Source organism: Geotrypetes seraphini, chromosome 3 (assembly GCF_902459505.1).
Source record: "Geotrypetes seraphini chromosome 3, aGeoSer1.1, whole genome shotgun sequence".
Taxonomy (NCBI): Eukaryota; Metazoa; Chordata; class Amphibia; order Gymnophiona; family Dermophiidae; genus Geotrypetes; species Geotrypetes seraphini.
In genome coordinates, this window is record NC_047086.1 from 33,440,075 (window position 1) to 33,457,074 (window position 17,000).

At 43.2% G+C, this 17,000-nt stretch overlaps 1 protein-coding gene across 2 annotated transcripts in view; it reads right to left on the bottom strand.

Moving 5' to 3' along the window:
* EPHA7 (EPH receptor A7) overlaps positions 1 to 17,000 on the bottom strand; it is a 393,019-nt gene that overhangs the window by 85,981 nt on the left and 290,038 nt on the right. For both annotated transcript variants that reach the window (XM_033937544.1, XM_033937543.1), the window contains exon 7: positions 3,646 to 3,814. In XM_033937544.1, coding sequence (XP_033793435.1) covers positions 3,646 to 3,814 — 169 coding nt within the window. The remainder of the gene's footprint in view (positions 1 to 3,645; positions 3,815 to 17,000) is intronic.

The following is a 17,000-nucleotide window of genomic DNA, read 5'->3' on the forward strand; positions in this document are numbered from 1 at the left end:
GGGGAGAGAGGGTTCCAGCAGGAGGGACTGGGCATTCTTCTTGCCAGGAGATGTCTTGGGGGTGAGGAGTGGCAGGAGTAATTGGGTATTCCTCCTGCTGCAGACATTTGGGGGTTGGGGAGTGGCTTCGGGAGTTCTGGCAGGAGTGACTGGGCATCCCTCCTGCCAGGGGATGTCTCAGGGGGGAGGGACGGGTTCCCTGCCGCTAAACTGATCGCAACAGGGAGATTCTCTTGCCACGATCAACTCAGCGACAACTTGATTCTCTAACTCAACCTTTTGACACCTATGGATTGGCAGAAATAAAAGAATTATTTTGTGGACCGGCACTGGTCCACGGAGCGGCGATTGAAGAACACTGGGCTAAGTCGTGGGCCAGATCTCGCCTAATCTCCGCCCCAGACCCCGTCCCCATAATAGTACTAATTGTAATGCCAGTTTTTCCATTCATTTTTCATATATACACAGAATATAATTTTATTAACAACACATAATGGTTAACCACAAAATTAAACTATACCAAACATACTGTATGTATGCTTCTTAACATTCATTCCTACCAGAAAACAGATAACCCTATGCAAATACGGGACCACAAACTAAAAGTACTAATATATACAAACAAACCCTAAAATTCAAGACTCTGTATGCTGTACAACCCCAGAGAAAAAGAAACATATGCATTTCTTCCTGAACAGTGCAAAATACAGACAGCCGATGTAAATTCTCAAAATTGACACTATTCAATCACTAAATTCAAAAATAAAGTCATTCCCCCTACCTTTGTTGCCTCCCTCCCTCCATGCTGTGCCTTAACTTCTGTCCTGCTCCCACCTGGCCATTTTATGCCACCCCCAGTGTTATCTTTGGGCCAGTTCCCTTTTCCTCACTGGCGCAGTGCACAAAACCGCGGGCAGCAGCTCCTTGCGTGTCCCGCGCCTGATCTGGAAGCCTTCTCTCTGATTTTATGACATCAGAGAGAAGGTTTCCAGTTCAGGCACAGGAAGTGCGTAGGAACCGTGGCAGTGAGGAAGAGGGAGCCAGCCCTAAGATAACGCCATATCAATCGCACCGCAGACCGGCGGCTTAAGAACACTGTCTCGGGCCCAGTGCACATGCCGGCCCTGTGGACCAGCAGGAAATTTGTGCGGACTGGCACCGATCCGTGGTTCGGCATTTGAAGAACACCGCACATGGACGCAGGTTAGAGAATCGTGGTGATTATATAGGATGCCCGTGTGTGATTCTCAAAAGCCGCTTAGGTGGTATCTGAGACTGGGTGTCCTATACAGAATCCAGCCCTTGGTGCACATTTGAATTAGCTTTTCCTCTTATTTGAGAAGGTTTGTTCCCCTTATCATTTTTTGCATTGACTGAGTCCTCAATTTTTATAGACTTTTAAGCATGAGGACCTCCGTGGTATTTAAACAGAAACTGGAACGGAAGACCACATTGATTGTGTTCAGATGCCAAATATCTTAACTGAATTTTCCTTCCTAAACGTTCCTTCAGCAGCCTTCAGACTTCATTCCTTTTCAGTTTCAAATATATTTAATAAACACGTTCAATACAGAACACATTTCAGACCTATTTAGCAGGAAGGTTAAATAAGGACTGATGTGCGTTAAAAAAATGTTTTCCCTAACACTTCTGCTTTGGAAGGAAAATGTGAACCATACAGGAGGATGCCTCTACTTTTGTTTAGTGGATGGGCGCATCGTGCGCAATGTGCGACAGCCTCAAAGAAAGCAAACAGAATGTATCACAACCCGGACGAAGGAAGTCATCATGCCGCTGTATCGCGCAATGGTGCGCCCACACCTGGAGTACTGTGTTCAATACTGGTCGCCGTACCTCAAGAAGGACATGGCGGTACTCGAGGGAGTGCAGAGGAGGGCGACTAAGCTGATAAAAGGTATGGAAAATTTTCCATACGCTGACAGGTTAAAAATGCTGGGGCTGTTCTCCCTGGAGAAGAGGAGACTTAGAGGGGACATGATAGAAACCTTCAAAATCCTTAAGGGCATAGAGAAAGTGAATAAGGACAGATTCTTCAAACTGTGGGGAGCCACAAGCACTAGGGGTCACTCGGAGAAATTGAAAGGGGACAGGTTTAGAACAAATGCTAGGAAGTTCTTTTTTACCCAGAGGGTGGTGGACACATGGAACGCGCTTCCGGAGGATGTGATAGGCCAGAACTCTGTACAGGGGTTCAAGAAGGGTTTGGATAGGTTCCTGGAGGATAAAGGGATAGAGGGGTACAGATAGAACTTGAGGTAGGTTATAAAAGTGGTCAGAAACCACTTCACAGGTCGCAGACCTGATGGGCCGCCGCGGGAGCGGACCGCTGGGCGAGATGGACCTCGGTCTGACCCAGTGGAGGCAACTTCTTATGTTCTTATGGATGAAATGACAATGTAGTGAAAAAAAGGAATGCTAGGGTTATTTTAGAAAAGCTTACACTTCTTATTATTCATCATTGCCATGGAAATTCAAGAAAAGGCCCAAAGATAGGTGCTTTAATTATGAGCTTTTTTTTTTTTTTTGTAAATCTTTATTCATTTTTATACGTACAATAAGTGTGATAATACATAAACACATTTGCACATTGAGAATATCACTTAATATTCAGCAATAATACCATTCATAAAATCTTATCTCCCTCCCTTCCCACCCCTTCATAATAAGTAATTAAATTACTTTATATAAGATGTTATACTTAAAATCCCCCCCCTCCCTGAAAAATGAACTTTAAGAATTAAGGGAAAAGTAACAACTAATCATTACAAAATTTTGTTAATGGCTCTCACCCATCTTGAAATTTCCTAATATATCCTCGCTGTGTTGCTATTACTCTTTCCATTTTATACATATGACATAATGAATTCCACCAAAAATTATAATTTAGTCTACTCCAGTTCTGACTTAGAGGAAAAACCAAACCCTTCATTGTCAATGTGCCCGGCTGCTTTGGGGGTTCTGCGGCAGCAGGCGGGACTTGTGTGTGTGTGTGTGGGGGGGGTCACCTGCTGCAGCCGCTCAGCTGATCGCTTGCTGCAATCAGATGATGGCAAGGGATCCCTCGATCAGGCGCCTGGGACATGGGTGCCGATTAAAGAATCGGGGCGGTTAGGCATCTGTCCATTAGGGCAGACGCGATTCTGTATAGGACGCTGATGTGCAATTCTCAGCTGCTTCTTAGGAAGCTGCTGAGACCGGCCTCCTATATAGAATCTGCCCTTTAGTGCATGCTAATGATTAGCTTGCTCTAAATGCTAAGAAGCCCATCTTATATCTATGAGCTTCTTAGCCTTTAGCACAGGCGCGAATCGTTAGCATGCACTAAGTTCGTTAGTGCATCTTGTTTAAAAGAACCCAACAGCCAGCGAGTCGTTAGCATGCACTAAGTTCGTTAGTGCATCTTGTTTAAAAGAACCCAACAGCCAGCGAGTCGTTAGCATGCACTAAGTTCGTTAGTGCATCTTGTTTAAAAGAACCCAACAGCCAGCGAATCGTTAGCATGCACTAAGTTCGTTAGTGCATCTTGTTTAAAAGAACCCAACAGCCAATAAAACAAGTCAGAAAGAAACTTGGAGGCCTTCAATGTTGCTTTTACTGTCTCTCTCAAACTGAAAAGAACAATACCTGTTGCTTCTTCTAGAGTGGCAACATCTAGTCTGGGACTGTAAAGTCCATAGCCCACTGCTGTGAAGGCGCGGATCTGGAAAACATACACTGTTCCTGGCTTTAGATTATTGATGGAGGCCGATGTAGACTTCGTTCTCACTGTCGAATAGGTGCGTTCCCTTTGATCCTGGAAAACAAGAAGTAATGACGCCATAAGACTGTCTTTACTATAATCCATCTCATAAATTAATCAACTAGTTTTCATAATTAAGAACATAAGAACATACGGAGTGCCTCTGCTGGGTCAGACCAGAGGTCCATCGTGCCCAGCAGTCCGCTCACGCGGTGGCCCATCAGGTCCAGGACCTGTATAGCAATCCTCTATCTATACCCTTCTATCCCCTTTTCCTTCAGGAAGTTATCTAATCCTTTCTTGAACCCCAATACTGTACTCTGTCCTATCACACCCTCTGGAAGCGCATTCTACGTGTGCTGAAATTGCTTGATTAACAATAGATCAGAACATTTGGATATATAGTAATACATAACTAACATTTCAAGGGATTTATAGTATGAAGCCAAAGTATTCTCTGGTCATGGAGAAACTCTAGTCATATAAAACTGCATTTCCACCAATCAAATAGACCAAAATATCTCTTATAGAAATAATTAACTGTGCATCCTCTGCAGTGTAGCAGTTCTGAGGGTTGGAATGGAATGGAACTTGATATACTGTCGTTCTGTGGTTACAAAATGGTTTACATATTATGTACAGATATTTATTTTGTACCTGGGATAATGCAGGGTTAAGGCCCGGATTCTGAAAGCAGCGGCGTAATTGGCAGGCGCAGTGCGGGGAAGAGCAGGAGCAGGCAGGAGAGATGGGGCAAAAGCGGGGCGGCATTCGAGGCGAGCAGGCGGGAGACATCGGGGCAGAGCAGGGCTTCTAAGGAGCTGGAGAGTCGGAGAGACGTTTTCGACTGGTCCCCAGCAGTCGCTTCTTGGGTTGATCGGCCAGCCCAGTCGGTTTTAAATTTTTGGTTGATGAATCGCGTCACGGTCCAATTTGCACGCGTTTCTCCTCATTTGCATGTACGGATTCGAAGCGAACCGCAGGAGAGGTTAGTGAATAGTGCAGGAGGGAAATCTGGTCGCAAAGGGGTGTGCCGATGTAGGTGCCTATCTTTAGGCGGACTATATAGAATGTGCCAGTTAGTGCTTCCTACTTAGGAAGAGATTAAGTATTCTCATGTTAATTCTACATTACCCAATGCAGGGCAGGGCAGCAAGTTAACTGTCAAATGCCTTCCATGCTTACTTTCCACCCATGCCCTATCCCTGACACAAAATGCACTTAGGGCCATATTCTATTAATGGTGCCTACATTGTAGGTGCTGCTCCGTACAGTTGTCCTTATAGAATCTCACCTAGTGATGCCTTGGCATGCTTAGGTGTCTCTAGGCATCCTAGAGGTAGGGTTAGGGGAAGTTTTACTTGGCGCCTAGCTCAAATACCTAAGTCAACCACGCCTAACCACGCTTACCTTTTAGGTAGGTGTCGTTAGGCACGAGGGCACCTTGAGTTGGACGTTGCTAGGCGCAGCTGCTGAGTTCCATGTGAAACTCTTATTAAAATGGTCAGTGTCAGAGTTAATACCGCCGTGGCCAGAGATAAAAAAGCCTAACGCGGCTTCATAAAAGGGGGGCCTTAGGCGCTTATTTCAGAATTGTGCCCAACTTAAAACTTAAGTGCTTGTAATGTGGGCCAGGGTTTTAAAGGCCTAACTCCTTTAGCGAGTCACGCCTAGCAGCACCTAAGTCATTCTCCACCCCTAAACATGCCTACTTTCGAGATAGGCACCATTAGGGGCCTATCTTTTGTAGAATCACACCTAAGAAGATAGGTGACCCATCAAAAGCGTGCCGGGTATTGGCGAGCCGACAATCAGACCCCAACATCTGTGCCCAGGACAAATGCGTGCCACTGCTCTGAGGCCTTCCCGTTTGCACTCTGAAGGGGGCGTGGGGGGGAAACCCCCCTTACTACACTTACAACTCATGCTCCTGTTTAGGGGTGAGGGGGGAACCCTCCCAGTACACTTAAAAGTCACGCTCTCCTCCCGAAGCCCGGCTCTTCCGCTCTCAGTGGGGGGTGTGGGGAAACCCTCCCCACTACAATCGCACTCTCATTCAGGGGATGCCGACGTGGTCTCAATTTAAAGATTGCCTTACCCCCCCCCACTACACTTACAATTTCACCCCGAAAACCCTGCTTACTACATGTGCACACTTGGCAGTGCACGCATTTCACGGAGCGGAATTGTCAGGGCGCATTGTCCTGTGAACTATTGACGGTGTACCAAGAAGATAAGCACCTATCACCCGGTTCATTTTTTTTTTTTTTTCAATTGCGAGTTTATTAAAGATCATAATTTAAGCCAATTTACTATTTAACCCTCTCTTTTTTCAAGGTGCACTAGAGGTTTTTAGAGCGGGCCAGCGAGGTATGAGCGTTGGAGCACTTACCTCGCAGGCCTATGCTAAAAATGTCTAGTGCAGCTTGATAAAAGAGGGGGTGAGTTAGGCACCTAACTTCTGGTGCCTATTTATTTAGGTGCCTTTTATAAAATCTCCCCCTAACCCCCTCTTCTATGAAACTGCGTTAGCGGTTTCTAGCGCGGAGAGCTGCGCTGAATGGCCCATGCTGCTCCCGATGCTCATTGAGTTCTTATGAGCGTCGGGAGCAGCGTGGGCCATTCAGCGCGGCTCCCTGCGCTTAAAACCGCTAGCGCGGTTTCGTAGAAGAGGGGGGTAAGTGTTTCCACGTAAGTGTCCCCTTTGACAAAGCCACAGTAGCAATGCTGCTGTGGTGATCGCACTGAAGTCCATTCGATTCCCGTGGACGTCAGTGCTTTTACTGCAGCAGCATCGCTACCGCGCCTTTGTCAATGAGGACCTAAATCCTGTGTTAACCAGATAGAGCTCACGCCACTTTGGTTGTTCCATAGCTATTTTGGTTATCTGCTCAACGACACGTACACTGTACACATATAGTCCTCATTTTTATCTGAGTACCCTATATCATCCGGACCCCTGAGGAAGGTGTGTTCGCTGAAACATGGACTGTGTAGGGTCCGGTTGGCCAATCACACGTGCACTATATATCTGGAGTTATACTTGTATTTTTATGGTTTTTTTGCAAAGAGCGAATAATAAATCATCTTTCAGAACATCCACAGCCACGGTTTTTTTTGTTTTCGTCGTTTGTATTGTTCTCACTGTGGAATATTGGGTCTTTGTTTTGTTGTGTTACACTAGCTGACTTCTATGTCCCCAACAAAAATATTTTTTTAAAATAATAGCTAGCACATGAATTGGTGCAAAATGCATTTGGTGAAAAGTCTTTTTTCCCTGCTGTGTGTGCTACCGCTTAATGCAGTTTAGTAAAATAGCCTTTAGATTAGTAAAATAAAACAAAAATATATTTTTAAAAAATCCTGAAGCACACAACAAAGACTGGAAAATTTTGTTTAATTTAAACATTATGATGGAACATTTTTCAAAAAAAAAAAAATTCCATAATTGATTATCTAAAGATTTTAAAAGCAAAGACTAAAATAAAATATAATCCCATTTTTCGCCTGAACTCAGTTTAAAGCAGTGTTTCTCAACTCGGTCCTGGGCTGCCCCTCCCTCCTTGCCAGTCAGGTTTTCAGGATATCCACATTGAATTTGGATAAACTTGATTTGCATACACTGCCTCCATTATATGCAAATTTCTTTCATGCATATTCATTGTGGATATCTTGAAAACCTGGCAAGGGGGGGGGGGGTACTCCAGGACCGAGTTGAGAAACACTGGTTTAAAGGATGATTCCTTCTGAAATAAAATAAAACAAAAGAAGCCCTCTCAAAAAGATATGCCTTCTACCTATAAACAAACATATCTAAGCTGTCCCTCCTAATCCACTTTAAAGCATGTTTTGTCATAACAAGGGGCAAGATTCTGACAGCTGTATAAATCTATACTTACATTTTATTGTATTCATATGATACAGCATAACCTCGCATCTTGAACCATAACAATTACATTTATCATGTCACATTTATTTTTAACAATGCAATACCTTCGATGGCTTTTCTAAGAAGACAACCCCGTTATTTTATTACAAGTCAGATATAATAAGAATGCATTTTGTAGCTTGACTGTGGGAAAATAATAAATCCTTCTCTTAGGCTTCCGCAGCTGGCATCATGTTTGTTGCAGTTGTCTGGGTCTCGCGACAACAATCAAACAATAAATCCCTTCTAAGGAGATAGCAAAAGACAGGAGTGCTTGGTGAAGGATTGAATTGAAACACATTTATGCCTGATCAGGTGCTTAGCGTGCACACACGATCGTTTAATTACAGCGATACCTTGGAATCCGAATGCCCCGGTACTCGAACAACTTGGAATCCGAACAAAAAATTCAAGCCCATTTTGCCCTGGAATCCGAGCACCCTGCACGTTGTTCGTGTGTGCTGGTGCCCCGGAATCCGAACGCCGCTTTGGAATCTGAATGCCAGGTCATCAAGTTTGCAGACGACACGAAGTTATGTCGGGCAATCGGATCGCAAAAGGATAGCGAGGAACTACAGAGAGATTTGAGCCAGTTAGAGAAATGGGCAGAGAAATGGCAGATGAAGTTTAAGGTGGAAAAATGCAAGGTAATGCATTTGGGCAGAAAGAACAAGGAGCACGAGTATAGAATGTCAGGTGCAACTCTGGGTAAGAGCGAACAAGAAAAGGACCTGGGGGTACTGATAAATAGGACCCTGAAACCGTCAGCACAATGCACGGCGGCAGCAAAGAAAGCAAATAGAATGTTGGGCATGATAAAGAAGGGAATCACAAGTAGATCGGAGAGGGTCATAATGCCGCTTTATAGAGCAATGGCCAGACCACACTTGGAATACTGTGTCCAACACTGGTCTCCCTACCTAAAGAAGGATATAAAACTGCTCGAGAGGGTGCAGAGGCGAGCAACGAAGCTGGTACAAGGTATGGAGAACTTGAACTACAAAGAACGACTTAAAAAACTGGAACTATTCTCCCTTGAGAAAAGGAGATTGCGAGGGGATCTGATTGAGACTTTTAAGATAATAAAAAGAATCGACAAGATAGAGCAGGATAAAAAGTTATTTACGATGTCAAATGTGACCAGGACAAGAAGTCATGGACTGAAGCTGAGGGGGACAAGCCCAGGACAAACGCCAGGAAGTTCTGCTTCACGCAGCGCGTGGTGGACACCTGGAATGCGCTCCCGGTAGAGGTTGATGCGGAACCCACAGTTCTTGGTTTTATGGGCAAGTTAGATGCACAACTCCTCAAAAGATGCACAGAAGGGTACGGGTGACTAACCTTTTTTTTTTTTTTTTTTCCCGCCAGGTTATACCTGGCTGGGCCTCCGCGTGAGCAGATCACCGGACTTGATGGACCTAAGGTCTGATCCGGAGATGGCAGTTCTTATGTTCTTATGCACGCTGTTCGTGTGTGGTTGTGCGTACGTTTCCCCAGCGCTCGGGCCACCCATACGTCGTTCAGTTCATTGTCGGAAGCTGTAGTGAAAGCATCTCATGTGATTTTCGCCTTTGTGTAGTGTGGTGAGGAAAATACTGTACTGTATTATTATTATTTAATATTTTACCTTAAATATTACATTGCACTGTATATGTTGTACAATGTCCGAAAGGAGCAGTGAGCCACAAATAAATAATCAGATGATCCAGTGTGGTGCAGGCTCATTCCACTGACAACACTGATTAACTGGATTATAGCCTTTTTTCCAATTTGATTCACACATCCAGGGAGGGAGGAATTATATTTTGTTGTATTCATTGACCAAATGAAAGTGCTGTTTATGTTTTTAATTGTATATTTGAAGTAATTCACTTTGTTTTTGTTCTTGAATTAGGGTGGGGGAGGGGGGTAATGTTTTGTAGTATTTCTTTGATCGATTGTAAGTGCTATTTTGAAGTCAATTGTATGTATATTTTAATGCACTGTTTTTGAATGGAAAATTAATAAAGATTTATAAAAAAATAAAAAGAAACAGCGGAAGAACGCAGGATTTGTCAAACGCTTTGAACGAATATATGTTTCTATGAGTGCTTAGAGGAAGTACATAAGAAATCGAATGTATATAGCATTGTCTGTACACTTGTTAGACAATGTACTGTTAGATGGAGTTTACAGGATGCAGTGAACCTAATTATTATGTTAAGTTCCTTTTGAATCTGGTTTAACCATGGGCTCCTTTTACAAAGGTGCACTAGTGTTTTTAGCGCACGCAGAAGATTAGCGCGCTGCTAAAAGGAGGCGGTAGCCGCTAGTGCGCGCGGCATTTTTAGCGCGTGCTAAAACAGCTAGCGCACCTTTGCAAAAAGAGCCCTATGTGCCTCTAGAACATCCTGTGGTAGTGAGTTCTGCAAGTTAACTATTAGGAAAAATTTTAACGAAGGCTGAGCACCTTGATTTTGTTTGCCTAGATTTAAGTTAATTTCCAACTAAACCTGAACCCTACATCTAAAGCTGCAATAGCTCTGGTTGAAAACTGACGTTTCTATTGGACTAGTAACAACTGATCAAGGTCACCATATCCATTAGGCAGTGGCGTACCTAGCATATGTGACACCCGGGACCCATCATTTTTTGACACCCCCCTCATCTATATGAAAAACATGATTTTTAGCATCAATCCACATATCGCACAACAAGATTGTGCCTAAGAAAATGCAACATCTTACATACTGCAGTGAGCAGCAGAACATCAATACATCCATTGTAAAACTAAACAAGCCAGACTAGTACAAATCGATCCTGCACAGTCAGTGCTAATAGAGAACCGTGTCTTTTGTACACACAGAACACAGAAAACACCTTTGCCCAGTATGGACTATGTAATCACAAACTATCCCCCCTCCCCACCTTTACAAAATTATAAGGCATTTTGTAGCACCAGCCATGGCGTATAGCTTTGACGCTCGTAGAATTGTATGAGCATAGGAGCTGTTACCACTGCGGCTAGCGTTAAAAGTGGTGGTGGCGGTGGGGTGCGGTGGGTTAAAATAGAAATATGTAGACAAAAGTTAAACTGAACCACCAAGAAACTGGACTCTGCACACAATGCAACACTACAGAAACAGCAATGCGTGTCCCCTAATATTGTGCAAAATATAAAGATAGGAGATGTAAAACACGCAAAATATCTGCCCGATTATAAAAAAAAAAAAAAAAAATTGAAAAGCCGGCAGAAGCCCTGACAGCAGTGACAGGAGGCTGTTTCTCCTGTCACTATTGTCAGGGCTTTAGCGATCCGTGCAGCTGGCTGGGGGCGTGCCAACGATCGTCTTCATTTGTATGCAGGCTTTTGGTGAATTCGTCGGCATGCATGCAAAACGGAAACGGATCGCACACGGATCGGAGGGTGAGTGAATCTAGCCCTTAGTTGCTTTGCTGCCACTTCACATTAATCCCCTAATTCTAGAAAGTTGTGTGCCCAAATTTGCAAGTTAATTATAGAATAAGGTCAATTGCATGCATAACTTAATAATAAACTGATAATTGGTGTTAACGAGTAACAATAGGCTTTGGCCTTAATTGGTGCTAACTGGTACCAATTAGCACTTAAGCTCGTAATTGCCCTTAGTTGGTATTCTAAAGGTTGCATGCTCAAATTTCAGAGCTAAAAACAGATGTAAAAGCTAGTGCCCAACTTAGGTGCACTTCAGGTAATTTCTGTAAATCCGCATGCAACTTCCTGGAATGTCCCCAACATGACCCCTGGCCATATCCCATTTTCAGATATGCATGATTGAAGTTAGGTGCTGTGCTTTATAGAACGGCGTGCAATGAGCTACATGCACACATTTTTAAGACTGCCAATTAGCATCAATAATTGATCATTAACCGATTATTGATGTTTCCAAGCTCATAAGTCAATTTATTTGCATGCACATCTTTGATCTGCACACGATGTAGGGTACAAAAATGTGGGCACGATATATAGAATACAGAGGATAGGTCATAAAACAGCAAGTTTTATAGGCAATTCACATAGATATTGTTTTATAAAATTATCTCCTTTATAACTCTTCTAGATCTGCTTTGCAGTCAAAAATTCTATCCAAAACATTTCTATAGCACTGCAAGTTGTAAGCAGTGCTACACACACAAAGAAGAGTCCCCGTTCCTCTGAGCTGACATTCGAGTCAAGATAGAATTGCGAGATAAACAAAATACAAATGACTGGCTAAAGCGGTGTGTCTCAGACTTTTCTAGCTCTGGCACACTAAACGGAGAAAATATTTTTTGTGGCACATTATAATTGAAATGATAAAACTGCAAAACCAACATAAAATTAAATTTGAGAGTTATTTATTTAAAGTTCTTTAAGCTACGAATGGGTAATTGTAACAATGGTGAAACTAAAGTAGATAGAATTGCTAATCAATGCAATGGATGTGCTTGTTTTTGAGTGCAAGTTAACTCAGAACGCAGCTCGATAGTCGACAGGCAAACACGCATTTCACCATCCACCATCTACAGTTGTTCTCTTTTAATTTCTGTCAGAGCTGAAAATCCAAGATCACAAAGATAAGAAGGTCCAAATGGTAACAAAGCCTTGACTGCTTTGCTGCTCAAATTAGGATAACTACTGCACAAAAAAATTAAAATAAAATGTCTTGCTGTTAGTTTTCAAGGACCAATCAAGTCAAAGAATGATGTTTGTCTGGGCGGTTGTATCTTTATTCTTACGTACATAGATGCTCATAACATTGACAGACTCTTGTGTACGCAATGTACATGTCATCTATTCTGGGGTATACATATGAAGGGAATTTTTCAAACTAAAATAAAATTCTGGAATCTCTTGTGGCACACCTGGTAGCTCTTCGGGGCATATGGTGGGGCATACAGTTTGAGAGACACTGGGCTAAAGAAACTGATCCAGATGCCAACAGCTGGCATTCATGAAGGTAGATGCTATTTACTTAGTTTACTTGGAAAGGGATATGGAGGTCAAAACCAGGGAGCAGCAATGAGGTTATGAAGTTTCTCCCCCTACAATCTGATTGACGTGGATCATGGATTAATAGAGAGAGGGGAACAGGGTACAGACTTTCTACTGTATCGTTTTCTCTGGAGGACAGGAGGTACAGAAGTGATATGATACAGCCATTTAAATATTTGAAAGGCATTAATATAAAACCAAATATTTTCCAGAGAAGAGGAACTGGTAAAACTAGAGAACATAAATTGAGGTGGAGGGGTGGTGGACTTAAGAAGAATGTTAGGAAATTTTTTTTCATGGAGAGGGTGATGAATGGCTGGAATGCCCTCCCAAGGGAAGTGGTGGGGAGGAAAATGGTGACATAATTCAAAAAAGAGTGGGATGAATACAGAGGATCTCTAATTAGACTATGAATGGGCAAACATTCACGCTCTGAATCCCACGAAGGAGATGGCTTGGATAGGCTGGAGTGGGTTTCAACGGCAACTCCAATAATTGGAACCTAAGGACCAGGTAGACTTCTCAGGTTTATGACCCAGAAATTAACAAAGAAAAATGACATTTTTAAATTTAATATTCATGAGCCATTGACCATAAATATCATCATGGTGGGTATTCTTTCCATAAAAGCGTCAATTACAGATGAACAGTCCAAATTATTATGTATTCTACTTAACTTATGGCTCCTTTTACTAATGTGCGCTAGTGGTTTTAGCACGCAACATTGTAGCGCACGCTAGACGCTAACGCCTCCATAGAGCTTGCGTTAGTATTTTTCATTTAGCGCGTGGTTTGCACGCGCTAATCTTCAGCGCGTGCTAAAAATGCTAGCGCACCTTAATAAAGGGATCCCTTAGTTATTAAAATAATTTTTACTCACTGGAAGGACTTTTCAAATATTGAATAAATAGAATGGCGGAATCTAGCAAGTCTAACTGCCATAAGAACATAAGAACATAACATAAGAAATGCCTCTGCTGGGTCAGACCCGAGGTCCATCGTGCCCAGCAGTCCGCTCACGCGGCGGCCCAACAGGTCCAGGACCTGTGCAGTAATCTTCTATCTATACCCCTCTATCCCTATTTCCAGTAGGAATTTGTCCAATCCTTTCTTGAACCCCAGTACCATACTCTGCCCTATTACGTCCTCTGGAAGCGCATTCCAGGTGTCCACCACACGTTGGGTAAAAAAGAACTTCCTAGTATTTGTTTTGAATCTGTCTCCTATCAACTTTTCCGAGTGCCCTCTTGTTCTTTTATTATTTGAATCTGTCCCTCTCTACTCTCTCTATGCCCTTCATGATCTTATAAGTCTCTATCATATCCCCTCTAAGTCTCCTCTTCTCCAGGGAAAAGAGACCTAGCTTCTCCAATCTCTCAGAATATGGCAGGTTTTCCATACCTTTTATCAGACATGTCGCTCTCCTCTGAACCCTCTCGACTAACGCCATATCCTTCTTAAGGTACGGTGACCAATATTGGACGCAGTACTCCAAATGCGGGCGCACCATCGCCCGATACAACGGCAGGATAACTTCTTTCGTTCTGGCTGTAATACCCTTTTTGATTATGCCAAGCATTCTATTCGCTCTCTTAGCGGCCGCTGCACACTGTGCTGACGGCTTCATTGTCATGTCCACCATTACCCCCAAGTCCCTTTCCTGGGTACTCTTATTCAATAACATCCCTCCCATTGTATAGTTGTGCCAAATATGAAAGAGTGTTTGCAGAAAAAAAGGGTTGCTTGCACATTAAAAAAAAAAAAAATTTGGTATCCTCTCATAAAATATTGCGACATATCACATTTAAAATGAATATTATTATTATTTCTCTAAATGGTAATGTACATCCATGCTGTTAGTTTCTTGTGTTAATACAGGTTGGCTTTAGAGCCAACACTATGGGCTCCTTTTACAAAGGTGTGTTAGGGCTTTAATGCGTGGAATAGCGCACGCTAAAATGCTACGCGCGCCAGCTGCTATTGTCTCCTCTTGAGCAGGTGGTAGTTTTTTGGGTAGCATGCGCTATAATCCGGTGCGTGAGCTAAAAACGCTAGCGAACCTTTGTAAAAGGAGCCCTATAAGTAGATTGGTTTGGGGGGTATTTTTTAATTGTAAAAGATATTGTTTTAAGAACTGCTCTTGTAATCTATTTTGTTTATCATTGGTTGTTATTCATCATTGTTATTATTTGAAAATTCTAATAAAAATTTATTGAACACACACACAAAAATAAAACAAAACAAAACAAAGAAAAATGACATTTTTTAATTTAATCATGTAATCACAGGCTAGATTGGATGGACTGTTCAGGTCTTTATCTGCTGTCATTTACTATGTTACCTGAACCCATGTGTACGCACACACACATAAACAAAGGGAAGTTCTATGAGGGGCCACGGAAAAGTGCTAGGTGCTATTCTATAAGAACATAAGAAGTTGCCTCCGCTGAGGCAGACCAGAGGTCCATCTCGCCCAGCGGTCCGCTCCCGCGGCGGCCCATCAGGCCCACTGCCTGAGCAGTGGTCCTTGACTATTTCTATAACCTATCTCTACTCCTATCCCTATAAACTACGTCAACTCTTATCTGTACCCTTCAATCCCTTTGTCCTCTAGGAACCTATCCAAACCTTCTTTGAAGCCCTGTAGCGTGCTCCTGCTTATCACAGCCTCCAGAAGTGTGTTCCATGTATCCACCACCCTCTGGGTGAAAAAGTACTTCCTAGCATTTGTTTTAAACCTGTCCCCTTTCAATTTCTCCTTGTACTTGTTGTTCCCCATAATTTGAAAAATCTGTCTCTGTCTACTTTTTCTATGCCCTTCAGGATCTTAAAGGTTTCTATCATGTCTCCTCTAAGTCTCCGCTTCTCCAGGGAGAACAGCCCCAGCTTTTTTAGTCTGTCAGTATATGAGAGGTTTTCCATACCCTTTATCAGCTTAGTTGCTCTTCTCTGGACTCCCTCAAGTACTGCCATGTCCTTCTTGAGGTACGGCGACCAGTACTTGACGCTAAACAGCCTTTATAGAATTGGTGCTTGGTATGGATTTTCCCAGTGCCTATCTTTGAATGTCTTCTATCTAAGGGGGGGCCAATGAAAATTTCTCAGCCCAACCAAGAAGAGAATGATGTGGAGCCACGAAACTTGCAAGTTATTCCACAATTTTCTTGACATTTCAGGCACTGGGAAGACCCATGCCAAGCACCAATTCTAAAAAGGCTGCTTAGCATCAAACAATCTTTATAAAATAAACACTTAGCCCAGATTCCGATGCCCATCTTTGGGCGCAAAGACTTTCCTCTGATGAAATCTGGTATAAATGCTGGCACGCAACCAGTGACAGCTGGGCATGTAAACGACCCTGTTCTTTAACACCGCATGCAAATTATGGGAATGCCCCTGACCTGCCCATGCTCCTCCCTTGGCCACACCCCCTTTTGAGCTGCATGCAAGAATTTAGGTGCACGGTGTTATAGGACAGTGCATAGGCAGAGCCATATGTACAGTAAGGTCCTAATTAATGTCAATATGTGATTATTAATGGCTCATTAATTAATCAGTTTGCCCACGGATCTGGAATCTGTGCCCAGATATAGGCAACTTTTATAGACTCTGGGGAATGTTGTTGAAAATTGCTTAGGGCAATACTGATGGATTATTTAAGTGTGATCTTAATTTAACAGAGCACAGAACACAAACTCCCTTTCTCACACACACACTCACTCACTGGAACACACTCATTCACTAACACAGTGGGCCAGATTCTCAACCATCGCCTAACTTAATTGGTTTACTTGGGTTTAAGTGGTGCGATAATTGGTTGTGCCAAAAAAACTCAACTGAAAACTTGTAAAAAAAAAAAAAAAAAATCCCTGTACACGGCCTACCTGACTGGCGCCTTGGTCCGTGGCGCCTACCACTGTCTAGTGATGCCGAAGGCCGGCAGTGGGCATGGTTAGGGATGGTGCTGGCCTTTGACATCACTAGGCAATGCTGGACATGATTCACAAAGAACCCTACACACTGGAAATGTAGTCCTGTGAAACCCTGGCCTATGTTTCTGGTGCCTAGGGTCCTTGCTAGGCACGCAGCTCCTGATTGGTAAGGCCAGACTTAGTGCAGGAAGAGGCGGTCGGAGCATACAGCGAGTGATTTCCTGCACTCGCCGGTGCTCTGGTTGCTCTCTCTTGCCTCTCCCACTGCCCTCTCCAGTCTCCCCATGAAAAACCATATTCGCGGTTTTTCAAGATTCGCGGGGGTTCCTGGAACGGAACCCCTGCGAATATCGGGGGAGTACTGTAAACATCTATGGTACATTGTCT